Source organism: Schistocerca piceifrons, chromosome 2 (assembly GCF_021461385.2).
Source record: "Schistocerca piceifrons isolate TAMUIC-IGC-003096 chromosome 2, iqSchPice1.1, whole genome shotgun sequence".
Lineage (NCBI taxonomy): Eukaryota > Metazoa > Arthropoda > Insecta > Orthoptera > Acrididae > Schistocerca > Schistocerca piceifrons.
In genome coordinates, this window is record NC_060139.1 from 1,024,004,947 (window position 1) to 1,024,026,893 (window position 21,947).

Below are 21,947 nucleotides of genomic sequence, written 5' to 3' on the forward strand. Positions count from 1 at the left end.
AATGGCTTCTGAAAGCAATATACTGAAGAACAGCCATATGCCGTCAGAGCTCTGTCTACTTCTATACTCTGCAATCAAATTTGTGGTGTGTGGCAGAGGGCACTTCTATACTGGTGTCATTTCCCTCCTGTCGTAATACACTTGCAAATGGACTGCTAGAAGAATGAGTGTCGGCTGGTCTCTACAAGACCTCAGATTTATCAGATTTTGCTGTTGTAGTCATTTTGTGAGATATTTGTGGGAGAAAGTAATAGGTTACCTGACTGTTCTTGGTATGTACACTCTCAGAATTCTAAACATAAAGCTCTGCATGATGCACTAATGCCTCTCTTGTTGTGCCTGCAAACTAAGTTTGATGAGCACATCCATAGCAATATACAGGTACCTAAATAAGAGGTACACAATAAGAGCAGTATAGTTTTTCAGTGAGGTATTTCTCATTGCAAGGCTGGAGGCAACAGAAGAGGTAGGGGTGTCATGGATATTGTGAATTTTCTTATTTTGATTGTCAGAAAAAATAAGAATTTCATGTAGAGGAGCTAGCAAAATTGCCCGCCGTAAGAGTTTATGTGGATTAAAGGCAATGCGAGATCACGTGGACTTTTTAACTGCGTTCAGAAATGCATCTGGGAATTGGAGAACACACTAAGTCCGAGATGCAGGGAAAAAACTGAGTTGTTACAGTTGTTGTGACTTCATGATGAATGTGCAGATACTTTTCATTGGCAACATGACATAGTAGATAAAATGTCTTAATCTGGGAGCTAAACTGTGATTATTTCTACTTCGAGGCAGATCATACATTGATTAAAATCTATAACATGATTGCTGCACACAGCCATTGTGCAGACATAGATAAGTTTCACTACACACTTATTTACATGCTCACTGGTTTCTCAGTTTCATATAGCATACAACTGACAAGTGATGTTCGAATTGAAAGTAACTGTGTTTTATATATTCCTAAGCAAAAATAATACTGACAACAGTTCTTTTTCAAAAAGCTGCAAGATTATTGGTGGTGATTCTGTCAATAATGGAAACAAGGACAAGTGTCGAATGGAGTCCCGTCCGAGCTTAGCAATAATGCAACTTCATGTACTTACTGTGTTTGCTGCTGGAATAGTAATGTCATCGTGGATCTGGACAGGGTCTACAATACATACGTGGAAGAGATTTCTAAGAAGGTAAGAAAAATTGTTTTTGTTAATGACATAAAGTAAGAACACCTGGATGACAAGGAATCTGATTGAGATTGTGGAAAATGCTGTTTGTTTTGTGAGGAATGGTATAGTATTCTCGTGCTTTTGATATGCGCTGTTGCTGCTATTGAAAAATTTGTCATGATCAGTATTTCAGGATAATACTGTATACAGCCAGTGTTCTTTGTGAAATTACAAATCTTTTTAAATTGTTAAAGATCAAAATAAGAAGAGAGGGTTCAGGATTTATCATTAAATTATCTGAATTTTTACGATACATTTTAAGTTTTCTCACAAAATAGTTACTTAAAGATTATAATATATATAACCACAAGACGCATTACCTTTATACATAAAATAAAACACACATATTTACATTGTATTTCAGAGTGCTTAATAATGGTTATGAGGAGCCAGTAAGACTGAAAAAGCATAAAGTCATTGCACAAGCCTTTGCAAAACGAAAAGCTCTCAATAATGATGGGCGGCTGTCATTAAGCTTTCATAGCACACATGAAGATCCAGTGGGTATGTTTATCAGTTATATTTATAAACAGATACGTAAGAAACAAAAAGTTATCAGGCTTGTTTATAAAGAACACTTCCTTTTGCTCTGGTACAACAGTTTTCTCTCTCTCTCTCTCTCTCTCTCTCTCTCTCTCTCTCTCTCTGTCACTGCATGTAAGTAAAGATATTTAATGACAATCCTCAGTACCAAAATAGTCTACACAACACTGTTTGCTCACAGGCTTGAACTTCGATGTGAATAGCATGGCATCCCAGGACTTAAGTTCAACGTGGGCTGCTGCTCTTCCCAAACTGATGACACGACGTGGTGCCTTGATTGGTGCAACAACTGGATCCATGTCAAGTCAGAGAAGAAACTCTTTTGATTCTGAAATTAGTTATAGCGTCCGAAAGTAAGTATATTTAACATATTGTATATCTTAATATGTTGTTGAAAAATATATCTAAAAACAAGGATAATGTAACTTACCAAACGAAAGTGTTGGTATGTTGATAGACACACAAACACACACACACACAAAATTCAAGCTTTTGCAACCCACGGCTGCTTCATCAGGAAAGAGGGAAGGAGAGGAAAAGATGAAAGGATGTGGGTTTTAAGGGAGAGGGTAAGGAGTCATTCCAATCCCGGGAGCGGAAAGACTTACATTAGGGGGAAAAAAGGACAAGTATACACTCTCGCGCGCGCGCGCGCGCCCACACACACACACACACACACACACACACACACACACACACACACACACACACACACACACACACACATATCCATCTGCACATATACAGACACAAGCAGAAATGTCTGCTTGTGTCTGTATATGTGCGGATGGATGTGTGTGTGTGTGTGTGTGTGTGTGTGTATACCTGTCCTTTTTCCCCCCCTAAGGTAAGTCTTTCCACTCCTGGAACTGGAATGACTCCTCACCCTCTCCCTTAAAACCCACATCCTTTCGTCTTTCCCTCTCCTTCCCTCTTTCCTGATGAAGCAACCGTGGGTTGCGAAAGCTTGAATTTTGTGTGTGTGTTTGCGTTTGTTTGTGTGTCTATCAACATACCAACACTTTCGTTTGGTAAGTTACGTAATCTTTGTTTTTAGATATATTTTTCCCACGTGGAATGTTTCCCTCTATTATATTCATATCATTAATATGTTGTTGTAAATAACTATGGCTATAATATAGGGGTTTTCAAATTTCGGTTATATACATATGGTGCTTGTAATAAAGACCAAATAAATACTATTTGGAACAGGAGATCATGTTCAGAAATACACTATTTATTTACTGTAGAAGCAAATATATACATCAATAATCTGTTGGGGCCCAAACATTATGCCCACTGCACATCATGAGACTGAATGTGTGTGGTGGTGTTGTAGAGACGTGATGCAGTAAGGAAAGTATACAAGTGAAGCACAAATGAATGGGGGAATCATTGTAGAGATGATAAACACCACAAATGGGGAAATCCAATGATGTAAGGGCAGAATGTTATGACATGGTGCCCAGGCGCATGTGACTCAGGAACAACAGAGCTGGTCAACTGTTTGTGAACTGCTGTTGCAAACATCTAAGGAAATGGTTGAAGAATGGTGAAACCAGTAGTAGGCAAAAAGGTGTTGTTAGTTAAAAACTGAAAAGGCCTTGAAGGCCCAACAGTACTGACCGAATTCTATGCCATCGTCAGCCCTTATGCATCATCAGGTGCCAGGTGCAGATGCAGAGGGGCATGTGCTCATCATCCACCACTCTCTGAATTTTCGTGACCAGTGTTGCTACTTCTCAGTTGAATAGCTGCTCAATTGGCCTCACAAGGGCTGAGTGCACCTCACCTGCCAACAGTACTCAGCAGACACAGACAGTGACCCATCCAAGTGCTAGCCAAGCCCGACAGTGCTTAGTATCAATGATCTGACGGGAACAGGTGTTACCACTGGGGCAAGGCCGTTGGCACCGCTAGTCCACTAATAAAATATGAAGGTCAGATGCTTGCCTGCTCTGTAAAGCGGGATAGGTGGCAAACTGTGGCAGATCTGATGGCAGAGTACTATGCTGATGCAGCAACAAGTGTTTTGGAGAGCATCATTCAGCAAACATTTTTGAACATGGGGCTTTGCAGTAGACAGTAGAAAATCTTTACATGTTCCCATGTTGACCCAGTGATGTCAGTTGAGATTGTAGTGATCGTGGAATCATTGAGGTTGTACCATAGATCAACTGAAACATTTTCTTGGGTCAGATGAATCACATTTCTCGTTACACTGAGTTGAGGTGGTATTGTCATCCAGGCAGAAAGCTTTTCGAAACATGCACTGAGCCACATACTCACTCTGATGGGGACAATATTATGCTGTGAGGGACATTCACCTGGGCATCCATGGGACTTTTGGTAGTAATCAAAGGCACCAAGACAGTTGTGGACTACCTGAACATTAATGCGGACCACCTGAATTCCTTCTTGGTTGATGACATCTTCCAGCAGTTTAAATGTGCATTTCACAAGGCTGCAATTATGCTACAATGGTTTGAGGAGCATGACAGTGAACAGATGTTCATGTCTTGGGCACCAAATTCGCCTTACCTGTACCCAGTGGAACACATCATCTGGTACACTATCAGGTGTCAGCTCCATGCCCACAACCAACCAGTCTGTAATTTATGGGAATTGTACACCGTGTTAGTGGACATCTGGTGCCACATATCTCCGGAAGCCTACCAAAAAATTCATGCCATGCAGACCTGCTGCTTTATTGCTTTCTAAAGGTGGACCAATACATGATCAAGCAGACAGTGATAATATTTTGGCTCATTAATGTATATTCTACGTTCCCACATTTGCTGGATTTAAAAACAATAGTAAATCACCATGGCTTTGGTCTTTGTAATATATGTAACAAACTAATTAATGTCGTAACAGTGATAATGCCTAATGCTAACTACACTTTTAGTTGTGGAACAGGATATGAACCATCAGTACAGTAAGAAGCATAGGATATTTAATGTAAATCATGAATACTATTAATTTTGTTTGTTTGTCAGTAGTAAGCATTGGGTTTGCTGCCAGATAACGTTGTGCAAATTCCACAATATTTCCTCGGAGCAAGTGTCTGACATCTTCAGGTGGCTAAGTACGACTAATGGTATCTGCATGTCGATGCCACTGTACATAGAACACGTGTGAAGAATGTGCAGGCACAGAAATTGCTCATGTGCAATGATTTGCAGATAGATGGCTCCATACTCGAACACCATCTGCCGAAAATCGCAGAGTGGCCATCCTGCGTGTGCACTGTGTGCTATGTTTACTAACAGTGCAGCCTAAGTGGTGTTTACTAACAGTAGGGCCAGATGTTACTCACTAAAAGATCATCCTAGACCAATGTTATGATGAGGCTGTTACTAAAAAATCTTCATCTTCCTGTCATGATTTAATAGCAGCCAATTCCGGGCTGCGCTCATTTGAAATCTCACATCCCTGTTGATGAGGTTCTCAGCTGTGCAGATATGTATTTCTTCCTTAATGACACAATCCCAGAAAGATGATGCTGGAGATGAAACTTCTGTCTTTTCATTGTTCATGCAGTTCCTGTATTCAGACCGTGTTCTGCTATTGCCAACTTCTCCAGTTGGCGTAAGCGTGTATAACACTGATGTTCATCGCAGCGTTCTTGTACTGAGAGACATGTCTGGCCTATATATGCCACCTCACACTGACAAGGAATCTTATACATATTTATAAGATTTCTTGTTAATGCGTGGTGGCTGTACTGAGAGACATGTCTGGTCTATAAATGCCGCCCCACACTGATAAGGAATCTTATACGCATTTATTCGGCAGAGGGCATTTGAGTATGGTGCCATCTATCTGAAAATCATTGCACATGCACAATTTCTGTGCCTGCACTTTCTTCATGTGCATGCTCTATACACAGAGGCATCGACGTGCGGGTACCATCAGTTGTACCTAGCTATCAGCAAAGTTCAACCACATAAAGATGTCTTACAGTTGCTCTGAGGAAATATTGTGGAATTCGCACGTCTTCCAGTGGCAAAACTGTGATATTTATTTACAATAGTTAAATGATTGTGGTACCACCACAAACCATTAGAGCTTGCAATTGGGGATTTATACAAACCATACAGTTTATAATAATTATGGCAGTATAATTAGGGATACAGTCTACAGTTCTTCTTTGTGTACAGTATTTTGTCCTGTTCTTCTGCCAGTAATTATGAATTTGTTGTTTCAATTTACCTTGCAGCTATGTTTTGTACTTATGGTACAGTAATCTAGTAGTTATATATTCAAATATGCCCAAAATTGTCATATTAAATGAAGTTTCAGTTATGACAACTGATGAAAGCCAATAAACTCTGAATGGCATTGTAAGAAGAAAAACAGAAACTGTGGTTGTATGTCATCTGCAGTTGCATAATGTTGTGTAATTGGGCTGAACAGTGGCCTTTCAGAAAATATTCGTACCCTAAACATATGTTAAAACATTTGGTTTAAGGGTATATACTATTAGATTACTCATGCAACAATGTGTATGTGAAAGCTGCCACAAAGGATTTATAAGACACCAGCAGAGGAGATATGAGAAGTGAAAAACTGTGTTTGTTATAGCGTATACTGAAAATAAACTTGAAAAATTTGTATGTGGTGGTAGAAGCACTCTGCCGTAAGAACTGACTGCTTACATGCCTTTTTTCGTCTCTTTCTTCCCTCTTTTTTGTTTATTCAGATTTTCCCTTATTGTGTCTGTTGAGGACTTAAAATATGTGTGTGTTTAAAATATGAAACAAATTAAAGGTTATCTGTGTCAGTCATTTGTCTGTAAAATGTACACCACACATTTCAGTGGTGCCCCACCCTTGCCCTGCAGATGAGGGTGACAAACCTTGAAATGCCTGGAGGACTTTAATAACTTACGTTGATTTTATAATTCAGTTTGTCTTTTATTCAGATGTAGTACAGAGTTTCATACAATAAGTTTCAGATTTTTTTTTGTGAACTAAGAGTAATTACCACATAGTATAGGGTAAAATGTGACAAGAATAGAATGCTAAAGATTTTGAGAAAATCATGTCTGTTCCATGTACTGCTTTTTCTCAAAATTCCCCTCTTTCTGGTATGTACATTGTTGTATTCCCTCAAATCATTCAGTGAAGGATTCATGATATTCCTTCATGGAGAGATTACTCAAGACCATTTTGCAGGCAGAAATAATCATTTGTAGGACCTCTAAATGCTATCTTCAAATGAGTTATTTCATTTTGGAAAGAAAGAAACTCATATGGCAGACAGATCTTTGATTTGCTGTGGATTCATCAATGTCTGAAGCAGAGCCATGCACACCAGATTGCTCGAGTGCCACAGCCCACCATAGGTGGGCTGTCCTTTCTTAGATGTGCTGTCTGCTTGCAGTCCTATCTCAGCCGAAGCAGCCTGTGCAGTCCTCCAGGGTGGCTTGTACAGTTCAGTCAGCCAACAGTTTTTGAGACACAACCAGACTCAGGCCATTATGTCTACATCTATATTGCAATACTTTCCTCATCTAGCTTGAACCAACCTAACCAAATATGTAGGTCAAATTCAGGTTGCAGTGGTAATTTGCTGTGGCACAGTATGTCACATGCTCTTCTGTAGTTCCATACAAAAGATTGAATGAGAAATACTAAAAATATACAGCCATTACAAACTTGGCTAACATAAACTATCTGTTTGCATAAGGGCACACGTAGGAAGCTCATGTTTCCTGCAGAAATGAGTTCATTATTTACTCACCTTGTACTTGAAGAGGAAAAAAAGGAAAAAAATGTGTGCACTTATATAGTAAACGACTGTGGCGAGAAAATTACAAAATAAGTGTAAAAGCTAAATGTCATTCACATTTTGAGGACTTTTGTATGCCTTTCTCTGTAAACAAGAAGTCCTGTGAGACTGAAATTGCATTCAGCACTAGCACTACTAGCAGGAGTGCCTAAAATCTTTTGTGCTAGCTTTTTTGCAGACAATTTTATGACAAGTCTATCAGGGTTTCATGCATTTTTAGCCATTCCAGTAAAAGAAGTTAACTTCTGAGAGAAAGGGGATTTAAACTACGAGGTCCTTGTTAAACAATGTGGACTTTTTATTCAGGCACTGTACAAACCATTATTCTTCACTATACAGACCTGAGAGCAACATTTAATGATGTGATAAACAATGAAGGGTGGGATGATAATTCTTTACATCAAGCAGTTGGGCTAAGTAGTATACTGGATGACTTTTTCTTTTTCTACTGCAGCTGTACAATTCAATTTTGCAGCATACAAGTATCTTGTTTGACATCTTGCAAAATAAAACTGTGGACCTAAGATCCTGTAAGCTTCAAATTGAAAATTTGAAAAAGACTGGTGAAAGATGAAAATGTGAGGAAATTATTCTGAAATGCAGAATGGAAGCTAAGAGCCTTATAAATTCAGCGGGAGTATCTGAAATTAATTTTAATGAAACAGAAGTAAGTATTCAGAAATCAAAACTAGATTCCAGGACTTCCATGAAGCAGATTTTTCAGAACTTGTAAATGAGAAAATATGTAAAGTTGAAGCTGAAAAACTATTTAAAATGTATTATTTATTGTCAATGAAAAACTGAAAAGAGAACTTACGTTTATTTACAGCGGTGAGGATAAACGTCTAGAGCCTCAGGACCATCCAATATAACCAATGGATTAAAAAAATATGTTCTCTGAATGTGTGAAATTACTGTTGTTGGTTCTTGCAACTCCAACAACCACTGCATCTTGCAAAAGAAACATAAGTATATTAAAACGCGTAAAAGCCTACATTTGCAACACAATAACAGAATTTCAAATTTGCCGATTTTGGCTGTAGAAGAGGGAACTGTGAAATCTTTAACCAATCGGCAGGATTTTGTATCTTGAGTCATTGATGTTTACGGCCAGAACAAGGGCAGGAGGATAGAACAAATTTATAAGATGATGTAACAGTATGTTACTATGTGTTATATTTTTATGACTGTGCAGCTGTTTAATATTTTATGAATTTATTTATAACAGTTTCTGTAGTAATTTCTGCTTAGTAGAAAGTTACTTTTGAAGTGTTTCTGTTTTAGAGGATTTGTTTTAAGGTTTTGTTTTACAAAATTTGTAATTCTGAGCCTACCCTACAAAAAAAGATGCTTTGCCATTGGTGCCAAGTATAGTTTTCCTTACAGGCTGGCATGTCCCTACCCCTTTAATAGTTCAGCCTGTGTCACATACTGTGAGCTGCTGACCTCCAGGAAGGTGCATTTTTATCATCAAATGAGACAACATGCAAGACCTCTTAAGGCCACTTCGGGAGTTTTATATAAATTTTACAAAAGTTACTCTGACATAACAATTGCCATACCTTCTTTTACTGCGATTATGCTGCTGCATCCATTTACAGCAAAGGACCTTCACACCAATTTTGCCAAGGTACTTTGGTATTTCCACTTTTGGTGGACAAGATTCATTGCAAACATCCAGATACATTACTGCAGTTTCGCTTCTTAGTATAGAAATATTTCATCACCACTTATGATGTTGAGCGTAGGTCTGGTTCTGGCAGCTCAAAAGCAGTAAAAAAAAGCATCTGTTGATAAAATTTCAAACACTGAAACATGTGTTGCTGGAATTATATGGTGATATATCTGCTAACTGCCAGCCTTCCTGATATGAAGATTTATGTGTAAAATCTTGAGAGGTGACCATTAATCCAGTCCCAACAGTACATAAATTGTGTTAATAGATGCTGCAATTCTAAGCTGGTGCTAGGCTACATCAAGCTACTTGCATCTTAATGAAAATGTCTTCTGCGCATAAGAACGTTTGAAAGAATGGAAAGAGAAGAATCTCCAAATGTAATCATGTGGGACAGTAAATGTATACTTATCACCCATTTCGAAATCAGAAAAACTTAGCACATAGGGATGAGTGACTGTTAACTGAATACAGAGTGGAACATGAACAATGAAAGCGTTACATTAGACTGGATGTTTCCAATGTGTCTTTTTTGGAAGTGGGACAGTGGACAAGAATCCAGTCATTCTCAAAGCTTTCTGAAGGGTCTGTCATACACCTAATTGGAATACTGTATTAATATTTTGCTTGGGTACTATAAATTTTGAAGCAGTGCACAAGAAAAAATTATAAATAAATTAGCCTCTTAATTGTTCAATAAAAATTTCAAGCATGTGTGAAAAGATTCTCTTCTTATTATGTCGCTTTTCAGGGTGTCAGTAGAGTCACGTCGCCATTCGTTGGATTCTCAAGTTTCGGTTCAAATAGCAGAAGTAACAGCAACTCGGAAAACAAGAGCAACACCACTTCCTACAGTTAATGTAACAAGAGGACGAACACATCGCAGTAAGCGACGAAGGAGAGACTTTACTCGATGCAGAGTTGGAACAAGAATGGGGCCCCTTGTGGTTAGGAAAGGCAGTTCCTCATCTCAGGAGAGTCAGCTTGGTGCTCAGGTATGGATAGTGCACTGTGTTTATGTCCATGGATTTTACTTTATGTCTGTAGATTTTACAATAGATTTCCAGAAAAAATACATTCTCAGGTAATGACAGTGAGTCTTCTTCTTCTTCTTCTTCTTCTTCTTCTTCTCCTCCTCCTCCTCCCCCCTCTTGGTTTTGTTTTGAGGAGGACTGAGTTGCAAGCAAAAGCATAGTAGGTAGTGTCTCACATTTCAGGCAAACTGCTCCAAAGGAGCTCACTTGCCACTGAGCAGGTGGCTTACGAAGTGGACAACTGTCAAAGTATCATATCAAAATGCAATTCATTGTCAGTCAGTGATATTACATTATGAAGTTTTGCATTAACCTCAAAAATTGTGATTGATACCAGTGGTGGCTCATAGGTATACATTCTGGGTGTTCACAATTCTTAAATCCAGATAAATATGAGAGTGCAAAATTATGCCTGAAAAAAAGGAAGAATTGTTATGTGGAATTTAGTTGTCTTGTACATCATTAAGTACAGTTTATGGCAAGGAGGAAATAATGTATAAGCTTTCACTACTCTCCATTTCACATTTGTGTGCGAGTGGGAGTTTTCGTGCTTTTTTTATGTTTTCGGACAAATGTACAAGATCCCTAATACATATGAAGGGGTCGGACAGATATAGTCATAAGCCACATCGAACTAGTTTTGAGATACAGCGAGTTTAAAGTTCCATAGAGGTCTGAAAATGTAATTTTAGAATGATTCTAATTAAGATCTAGCCAGTGGTGGCTTATGACTATATCTCTCAAAAAATTGTTTAAAACATAATGTATGAATTTGTAAGGATTTATTTTAACTACTCTTACACAGAAAGCAGAATATATAATTTTTATACATTAATATATACATGTCAGGATCTGAGATGTATAAATTACTTTTTCATTGATACAGTTACATCAAGGAAGTTCCTCTACCTCATTATTGTACACGTTATTTCCAGTACATGACCGAAAGAAATCTTGATTTGCTGCAGGTATGTATGGCATAAGAGACAGTACATCATCAGTTTTTTTCTGGTTAATTGGTAGTGGCTTTCTGTACTTTATTGGCAGCTGATATGGATTTGGTTCAACTAGCCTTAATTTCTTTTTGACACGAATATCCACTGACATGAAAGCTCCTATGTCCAAATAAGAGTGGTTTCCACTTAGCTTGAAGGGATCTTCAGACCCAAACTTAAATTGAGTAGCTTCACTGAAATGGTGGGGATTTCCAGACGTGGATTCTGTATGTTTTGAGGTCAATATCTTCAGGCTTTCCAAACTTCTGAAGTCTTCTTTTTCCATTTTAGTTACAATGAAATGTTTTGGACTCGCAGATTTTATTACTTCTGCCCATTCATCTGGAGTGTACACTATTGGACGTCTGTTTCTTGCATACTGTTCAATGCAACCAAAATCACGATCGCAAGGTACCATGGTGTGACCTACCACAGGGAAGTAATGCTGGACAGAATCAAATCTTTTGGTAGCAACAAGGGACCTTTCCAAAGCAATAATAGTCCAATTCTTTGTCTGACCCTTGCAGTTGTCTATGATTATGTGGAGATGTTTTGTCTGGGGATTAGTTATCACCAACTACTTCAATAAGCAGCTCCCAACCTCATCTGAACCCCGTCCTCCATCTTTCTCGCTCCACAGAAACATATAATCCTTATTTGATCCACAGTCGTGGATACCATAGTTGTACGTCCATATTTTCCTCTTGTAAAATGCTGGACCTACTGTTAGTTTATGTGTGGGGAATGTTTGCTGCATGTCCATTGCAATCACATGATGCTCTTTCGAATTTTCTTTAGCCAGCGCAGTTAAAGACGCAATCATATTTTGTCCTCTGTCAGCCTTTTTGAGATGCAGTTCATATTGTTGTTTCTTTTCTGTGACTTCTTCTGCACATAATTCTGGGTTATTTATTGCAATTAGAAATCCATCACATTTTGAACAGGTGTCACTTTTTGGTAGTTTGAAGCCTACGTTAAATTCAGATACGAAAATTTCTCTGAATTTACTTTCAGATACTACAGGAACCTGCTTTTACTTGCAGTATTCTGAGTATTTATCTCAAGAAAAGGAAGCAATTGTGAGATCACAATCCAAATACACTTTATTGGGGTTCTGTTGCCTACTGTAATGACTGTTATATTTCGTTATGGCGTTGAGAAATTCTCTAACACTTTATACAACTTCGTCTTTAAATTTATATGGGTAGTTTCCATGTTTTCCTGAAAGAAAGAAAAGATGAGCTTATATCCTCTTCCTAATAGAAATATTTGTATAGTACTCAGTTTGAGTACATCCCTAACTTATAGCACAGAGTAACATACAAACCTCTCCCATCTTCTTTTGGCACTGCAAATCCCTGCTTCATTTGATGTTGCAAATTCCCCACTCTTCGTGCATGTATCTCTAAGCCATGAACTCATAGGAAAGCTTCCTTGCAGATCATAACTTCTATTCTGCATACCCTCACATTGTAAGAAAATGTAACATCCCTGGATGATATTTTCTTGGAAGTCTTTTTAGGATAGCTTTGAAAGAAATTATGACAAATATAACAAAATGAAATAAATGTACAAAATATTAAACCATATATATTTAAATAGTGAACAAACCTCCAATTTTTCGGTTCCATTTTCATACAGCTCATCAAGTAAGTATTCGGGGCATTAAAGTTTCTTTTGTCCCAAAATGAATGAAAAATGTTTTCTTCCTCTGCAAGCAGTTTTGTGAAGCATTTATTTGAACAAGTACAGGGACTTCCTATAGTAGCAGCCTGAACAGTCTTGTGGGTTTTTAAAGACTTATAATGCTGACCAGCATTTCGTCGACGTTCTGCATTATTTTTCTTCCACTGATCAATATTTCGCTTTCTTTTCCGTGAAGGCTTTGGTTCTTCGGGTGAATCTTCATTTATTCTACTTATTTCAAGGTATAATATGAAGAGCAAAATAGTCTAAGAATTTGCGTAAGATATAGTCATAAGCCACACAAAATATTAAATTTCGCTAAAATCACATTAATGAGAAAATATGTTTTACACATCTTTTGCCTTTGAAACTACGTTATTGCACCATTAAGCAGTAATATAAATGTGCCCCTCAAGTTTCGTCATTAACACACAAGATGGCTGTCAAATGCGTTGCCAATGTTGAGAGAAACAAAGTCACAAGCCACAGGAAATTAATCACTAGAAATAAACCGTTTTATTTCCTTACCGAAACATCATCTGAGCTGGAACTGCTGGTGAATGGATGCCAAGATTCATCACTGTCAGGATCCAAAGGGTAAAGCTCTTCACTTTCACTACTGTCTGTGTCAAATATTCGTTGAAGACCCGAAGACGCTTCAGGCGTTCCTGACCCACCTGCCATTTTGCCGTGGCTTGTGACTATGTATCTTCTGAAACTACCACCAAATGGCACAGCATAGAACTGCACTCCGTCATAGTCTGCCATCTGTTGCAGTAACACGGAACTTTTTCAACTCCTTGTGAAGAAGACATTGTTAAGAATGCCGCAACATGAGAAACTCAATTTCGTGAAAGTTGTGGCTTATGACTATATCTCTCAGAGTCCTTCATATATTACTTAACAAATTTATTTCAAGGCTGAAAATCAGGCATTCTTACATTGCACCCACTCAACAACTTATACTTATTATAAACTTCTTTGTTAAATGTTTGCTTGTAGTCACACTTATTTGAATTCATCACTTTCTCAGACAGTGGATGTGGTCTGGGAGGCCCTACTTGTTTTGCGGCTAAGTTTCCCTGGTACCCCTCTTTTCTGTTAGAACTTAGTACAGGTTCAACAGAGTTCATGTCGACACTGCACAGGAAAGCCAATTCCTGCACAGTAAACAACCAATTCCAACACAAACTACCATCTGCAGAAATTATTAAATTCAAAAAAGTAGTACTAGAACTCAGAGCAGCTACGAAGATGGGGGCCTTGCATGTTCTGCACAGAGAGAGAGAGAGAGAGAGAGAGATTGAGATTGAGTTTTGGAGGGGGGGGGGGGGGGGGGACGGAAGATACATTGCAATGCTGTCAATTTCCTTCCGTCAGTTCATGCACTGAGACAGCTGACGGCACTCTAGCATAAACATTGTTCCACAGTGAACTTTAAGAACTACATTCTTAGTAACAAGAATCCTTACGTGCGCGCCCACACACAACCTTGCACATAGAATTAATTGATATTAAACTCAATCACAACATTCCCAATCGTATAAAATATCAAGATAAATAATTTCTGTACATTAAGTTCTATATGGTTGAAGACCAAATACTCTGAAAGTAAAACAGCTGTAAAGAAAAACAAAAAAAAAAAAAAACAGGAAACCACTGTCTGTGGTAACAAGATACATAATGCAAAATTTTTTGTACAACAGAAAGCAAATGAAAGCCCAGCGATGATGCTGAAACCTCAACGCAATGTCTCTGGGTGATAGCACAAAAAGAAACAATTGTGTTTTGCTCAAGGCGGATCCCTTCCAAAAGAGCAGTTTATCTGTAAAGCAAACACAGATGGAAGAGCTTCAATCTCAAGGCAATACACACACTATTTTGTCAGTAATTATGATGTAGCTTCATTCTTTCTTTAAATAGTGTCAATGTTTAATGTTCTGTCTTTTGAACGACAACAATTTGTTTTGTTAATCAAACGAATTTTTGCATTGCTTCCATTAGGCATCCATAGTGATCGAATACTTTTAAAGCATTTTCAAGTTTTAATAATGTGATCATAAGGGTATCAGAAACAGGTCATTTTATGTGTTACTAAAAGCTAATTTTCTTTCATTGTGCAACCTGCTACAGCATTATAGTATGTGTACTTAATATATGTTTTATGAAGAAAATAGCATTGTTACAAGGTCAATGATGAAACTTGAGCTTCTACTAATTTTTTGTGCTGCTGCAGTCACAGTCTCACAAATAAAGTCATAAGTAGCAGTAATTGGTACTTACATACTTCACAACCAGAAATCCACGCCATTGTCTTCACTGTTCGACGTAGATGAACCAGACTCAGCAATATTTATGACGAATGGTTCCACAACCGTGACCCTGCCAATTTCCCTGTTGTAGTCTTCATCTTGCAGTTTTTCTGCGTGTGTTACGCAAGCTGTCCATGTAGACTTTGGGATTCTGTGTATTGCCTCGTGGAAGTCTCTCAACATCTGCAATTTTGAATGTGTTGCTCTGTTTTGCAATATATGCTTTCACCTGAGCCCATACCAGCTCAATTGGGTTGTAATGGCAGTGGTATGGGGTAACCTAATGATATAGTGTCCATACTGCTTTGCAATTTCATCTGTATCATAAACTCTGTATGCAGGCTTGTGTTGACTGGCAAGAACCAGCAATTCTGCTGTGGTATGTGACGAGTTATGAGGTATTCCATTAGATGACAACCATGCAATAACACCTGCCTTTTTGGAGTTCATATTTGGAGCTTTGTTCACTTGTACTCTGTGGATGCTCGCATTGTCCATGACTATAACTTAAGGTTCAGGAATTGTTGTGTAAACCACCTTTTGAAGACACTGTCCATCATTTCATAGTGATAATCTTCAGAATTATTAGCCTTTGACACCTTAAAAATCGGCTTATCCTGGGGGAAAAAAGCCATTATCTGCTGATCTGACATGAAGCACTGTAATTCTGTTACCCTTACCAATAGGAACTTTTAATCCACCATACCTATCGCTCGTTTTCCAGCACATAGCCCTTGCATGGTTCTGATTATCGAAAGTTTCAGCTAAGTAATAAATTCGAGATATGCCAGCTTCTCTGATCTCCTGCATTGTTCTCAAAAACACAGTCCTTGCAGCTACAATATCGCTTTGTTCCATTAATAATTTCCTACCATCGTTTGTTTTCTGATACCTGAACCCCATGTCTTTCAGTATCCTCAACGTGGTCCATTTGCTTCTGCTAAAATTTTCAGCTTCTTTCATACGCGAATCTAGTTTCTCTGCTGTTGGATACTCGCCTTCAGCATACATGCTGAACACTATGTGCCTTAAAACGTTTTTCGCAAAATCGCCTAGCTTAGCTCACCCCCTCTTTTTTTTTTTTTTGGCTGATTTGAAAACATCTGAGCCGCAGGCTTGCATTGACATCTTAGCTTCACTGGATATTTACTGAACAGTCCTCAAACCAACACCACAGGCTTCAGCTGTTGGCTCACGGCATTTGGTGGCAACGGCGCGACATGCGCCTTGTGCCAGTGTGGATTCAGCAGAAGATTCTCTTACAGTATTGGAACACATAGAACACTATTCCTCTTGCCTATTTGTATAATACTTTGTGTGATTGCTTACCATCACTCATAATGAACACTATGAAGGCAGTCAGCACTCAGCAAGGAACACTATGACTGAAATAAACAGTTAGAACTTCCAAATACAGCTCAATCTGCACATAACGAAGACAAGAAAGTCATTGACGTGCAATTGGCTGTGAGTCACATGGTACAATTCTGCATGCTTCTGCGCATCCAATCCTCACCCACCTTCATAGCTGCTCTCCACTCTATGTATCAGCAAGGTCACTTAACTAGAATACAAATGAGGCACTGAGAGCCATAAGGACCAGAAGCATACCATCTTTGACTCCCCTCCCCTATTTAAGTGAATAGCAGAGAAACCAGTGAGACAGCTTTTCATGAATGTTCAGACATATGTACAATGTGGGCATACAGTACAGATAAAAATGACACACCATAAGGTCAACAGATGCCAGTAGCATGAATAAATTTTACATTCTATATAAAGCACATCATTGTCAGTTTTGAACTGACAATGATGTGATTTATGGTCCTTAGCACCTCAAATGAATTACTGTATGATAAAATCCAAACGTTAATATACTGTATCTCATTCAGAATCCCACAAAATAGGTTTCTCGATGAGTATAACCATAACATATAGTGATTTCCAAAAAATTTTAGTATGTAGTGAGTGAATTACCATATCTGTGGAGTGTGCTACTGCATGGTGGTATTTATGCGAAGCGACTGTGGATAAGTCTACTGCAGTGTGCTTTCACCTCGTGGCTTTGACATAAACTTGTAGTTGAGTGGTAAGGCCTAGCAGTTCTTGCTGTGAACTATGCGCTATGTTTACCAAATCCGTATGTATTTTTCCCATAAGGCAATTATGTCACGCCAGCTGTACATGTCCAGAAGCACCTTAAAACATGCACAAGTGAGAGTGTGCTCTTGACTCTGATGCCTAGCTTCACTGGGTCTAGAAGAGCAATGTAGCACAACATGGTAAATTTGGTGTCATGTATTTTAGATTACCGCATCTACATTACATTAAACAGCACTCAAAGAAGAATAACGTATAAATCCCCAAGGTGTCAAAAGTTAGGGTGTTCATGTGCTCTTATTCTTTCACACAACAGCTGCCACTGATTAATACACAAGCTAAGATATAAAAGCCTTTGGAATGGATACATGCCAGGGTGGAAAAAAACATCTAACCCATCTGAGTACAAAATTGGTAGACTATAAAATTGAATTCCAAAATACATCTACAACTTCCAGTGAGGTACAGGCACAACAAATACTGTGTTAGGATGCCAACAGTTGTTTATTAGTAATACAGACCAGAGATGCAGTGGTGATATAGTAGTGCAAATATACATTTTACATTATCATGCCACTGTCAATATGCACCACACAAAAGCAACAAAGTGTTGTTTGTTTTTCTTGTTACAGAGGTGTTGCACTGTCTGAAATTTACAATGGTATAAAGGTCAGTATGCGGGCAGTTACTAAAATAACCATAGTGTATATGGGTACATGAAAAGATAAAAAGATTTTTAAAAAATGTACTGTCAACAATGAACAGCAGAACAGAAGAGGCAAATGAATTGAGAGACAGAGAGCACACCAACTAGTTTTTTTTGCGAACAGGTGCTTCATTTGTTCAAATTGTATGTTTCAGAACGATCACAGATATGCACAGAGCCTCATTCGTGATGACTTTGGCTGTAATACATGAAGTAAGAGGGTATGAATGCATCGGGCAATTCCCCAGAAGCACTTTGACCTTTATGGTTTCCTTGTGACAGATGAGTCATAAATGCATCATTACAAACTATAGAGCAATTGATGGAGTTGAAGTATCCTTTATTTTTGGTCAAGGTGGGAGGGGTGGGGGGGGGGAGACACAGGCAGTCATCAACTTCAATAGTCATACTGTCTTTCTTGTAGTGTGTTACGAAGAATGTCTAAAAGAGAGGCCAAACTGTGACTTGTATTCACCACATTAATATTTTAGTTACGTAATGGGATACGTGCTATATGCTAAAAATACTAGTGTCTTATCTAACAATTCATACCCTAATGCTGCTGCGCATAGGAAGGATCTGAAATGTGTACTGTTGAAACATCTGTCTACACTCCATGCTGGGCACCATCAGCTTTGAACTTGTGAAACAACATTTGCAAGCTCAGAATTTTTCAGATGACAGTGAAGTTACAGAGGCAGTGCTAAGATAGTTACAAGCCACACCAAACTGTCTTCTTCTTCTTCTTCTTCTTCCTCCTCCTCCTCCTCCTCCTCCTCTTCCCTCCTCCTTGTGAGCAGCTCTTATTTAAGGGTGGGTGAAGTGAATTGAGAAACAAGTACTTACAGAAGTAACTTTGTAAAATTGTTATAACAAACTTCATGTGATTGAATAACTCACATGTATATCCTTATCTGTCATAAAACACACTGGCATAAATTCTCAAAATGGTACTTGCTTTTCCTAGTTAAGATCACAGCAGGTGATTGTTTTATGTGGTCCATTCTGATACAGATGTCTTCTTGTACAAGGGTGTGTAAAGTAATTACATCTGAAATTTCTTGTAAGTTGCTCATAAAAGTAGACTTAATTCTCTAGGCCGTTATCTGCTGTTCATAAATTAGCATATTTTGTCCATAACATAATTAAAGTTAAGGAAACAGCACATGAATTGCAGTAAACAATGAAAATTAGAATTTTTGATAACTCTCTGCTGTGCTAAAAAAGTGCCTACATTGTTACCACAGGTGACAAAGAAGTGGTACTTGTTTATGAACATTAACTGAATATTTTTTTCTTTTCTTTTTCAGATTTTAACTGCTCTAACAATTGGGAATTCTGATATATCATCAATGGTCCCCAACCTTATGAAGCGAAGAGAGGCGAGTGCAGGCCTTGATGGTTTAAAGCTAATGCTGCCCTTACCTTCTGCTTTACTAGGGCAGAGCAGTTGTGGATCTGAAGAAGATTTAAGCGACTGTAAAAAGTGTGATGAAATAGAATGTGAGGTGCTAGGTGGCGTTCAAAGTGACAAAAATGAAGCAGTTAAGGACACCATTGTGGACACCACAGATGAAACGGAGAATAAGAAAGACTACAAGTTTAAAGAAAATGAAGATGAAGTGCAAGATAAAAAAGCTTGTTCTTGTGGGTCAGGCATTGTGAATAAAGATATTGAGTTGTCTACAAATAAGGATACTAGTGTTATAGCAGTTGCCAATCAAAGCAGTTTCTGTGATCTCCCCACCACAATGAGGACAAAAGGTGCTGTTACAAGCTCATCATACAATAAAAATCAGCTTTACATGAGTACTAACATTCCAGATGATATAAAATTAAGTGAGATTTCAGATGACGATGCAAACTTTTTAGGAGCATCATATGATGACACAACATCGTACTGTCCTGAGTTACAGCAGTTGGCCGGATCACTTTCTGATGCATCTGTGTTCACACACCACACACTGGGTGGTAGTAGGGTAAGGACTGTTGGTGTTGGCCCCTGTACTGTGGGCGCTAATACTAGGATACATGTGAGAAGTCGTGAAGTTGGTACTCAAACAACACCTTCTGAAGATATTGGTATGTGTGAATTGAACAGCCGTGGTAGTACTTACAGCAGTGGCTCTGGTGTAAATCAAGGCACTCAGGTAAGCTTTGGTCCACAACGTGAGAATAGTGTGAAGCCCTACAAGGGCAGTGAAAAACTGGAGAGTCTTACTGGTCTTGCAGCTAAGGGATTAAACTACAGCTACAACATGAGCAAACTTGTTGAGGAACTTGCTGAAATTGCTGCTGGGCATCCGTTACAATTAGACCATAGAAAAACGTGTTGAGTGCAACATGTTACATATTAGGATGACATAAAAATGTTCTGAACATATTTCTGACGTAAATGGTCAGAAACCTTTTGTAGCAGAAGTTTTATTCTGCTGCTTACTGCTGTTGATGGGGCTTCCTTTCACTGCCAATGCAAATAGCATATTATTTTGATACTATACTTTTTCCTTGTGCCATAATCACACTTTTCATATTGATTTGACTTCTTCTGTAGAAGAAAATGAAAACACTTTTATAAATTTGACAGGCATTGTGCTTCAGAAATATTTTAAAGACGGATATATTTTTCTGTTGTTCTGAAAATTAATTTGTACATAGTTTTTTGTACAGCTCTATCATGCCAATGTAAACTTGTAATCAGTTCTTATATATGAACTGGAGCTCATAAAATGTGATGTGTAAATAATGCACATCACTATGCACATAAGTAGATTTAAGAAGACAAAAAATTCTTATATAGAAGCTGTTATTTATTTTTATTAGTGTATTATTCAGTGACTGTCATCTTTCATCAGGTGATAGTGTGTTGCTGTTATGTAGTAGATTTACATGCTTACTGAAAAAAATCTGCTAGATCTCTTGGTTCCTTTACATAACAGCTCTGTTCTGGAGCAAGAAACTGCACTAACGGTGTTATTATTAAAATCACCCAATTATATTTACTGAATTAAAACTGCAACATTTCAAAAGACATAGTAGTATCCAAGGCTTTACTTGCTTCCACTGTTTTCATTACATTACATTTAGGAAAATGGTAGAACTCTCAGAGCTTTGTGAAAAATTTCACAAATTTATATTTTATACCATCGGATTAGAAAAGGAGCTCAACAACACAATGTGACAAAAAATTCAAATATACCATTATTTAACAGTGTTATAGTCATGTGACAACCAAAACTGATACATGTGAAATTTCAGTTTAAATCTGCTAATATAGGAATTAAGGCACAAAATGACAAAAAATTCTTAATCTGATGATACAAACAACGGAAAACCCAGAATGGAATAATGACAATATTATGAAATGTTGTCCATATGTGTAACTCATCATCTCCGCTATGTGGTGAGTAGCAATCTATCCTTTTCATAATATTGTCTAATCTGAAGATTTGAGATGTAGGGTGTTCAAAAACACTGGCATAATTTCAAAAAGTAAGAAGAAACAGCAAATGTTTGTTTTCAGTAAAAGACCAAAATCATGCCATGACAATTGCAAAATGATACAAAAACATTATGTAAAATTCAGTATGAAATGGAAGACAAATGACAGAGGAAAATCTAGTAAAAGAAGCAAGTCTGGAGGGAGGTTCGCAGATGCGGAGACATCAGACCAATGCATTGGTTGCAGTTAGATATATGTTGAAGCAGACCAAATTCACAGTCTGAATGGATTGCAAAATACAAGGATTTGTAGTCACTCTCTTTTAGTTCAGCAGGTTGCATAAGGTGACAAGACAAATATATTTCTGAGCTGAGCTGTATTATGCAAAGGAAAATTCTATTCAGGAAACTATTGAATTACTAATAATGACAC

At 38.0% G+C, this 21,947-nt stretch overlaps 1 protein-coding gene across 1 annotated transcript in view; it reads left to right on the plus strand.

The window, feature by feature from the left end:
• The window catches only part of LOC124776962 (smoothened homolog), a 103,029-nt gene extending 82,281 nt beyond the window's left edge, over nucleotides 1–20,748 (plus strand). Inside the window, exons 9-13 of the mRNA XM_047252199.1 lie at nucleotides 1,005–1,187; nucleotides 1,591–1,730; nucleotides 1,951–2,122; nucleotides 9,992–10,235; nucleotides 19,384–20,748. Of these exons, the coding sequence (XP_047108155.1) occupies nucleotides 1,005–1,187; nucleotides 1,591–1,730; nucleotides 1,951–2,122; nucleotides 9,992–10,235; nucleotides 19,384–20,409 (1,765 nt within the window). The 3' untranslated portion in view covers nucleotides 20,410–20,748. The remainder of the gene's footprint in view (nucleotides 1–1,004; nucleotides 1,188–1,590; nucleotides 1,731–1,950; nucleotides 2,123–9,991; nucleotides 10,236–19,383) is intronic.
• The last annotated feature ends 1,199 nt before the right edge of the window (nucleotides 20,749–21,947 follow it).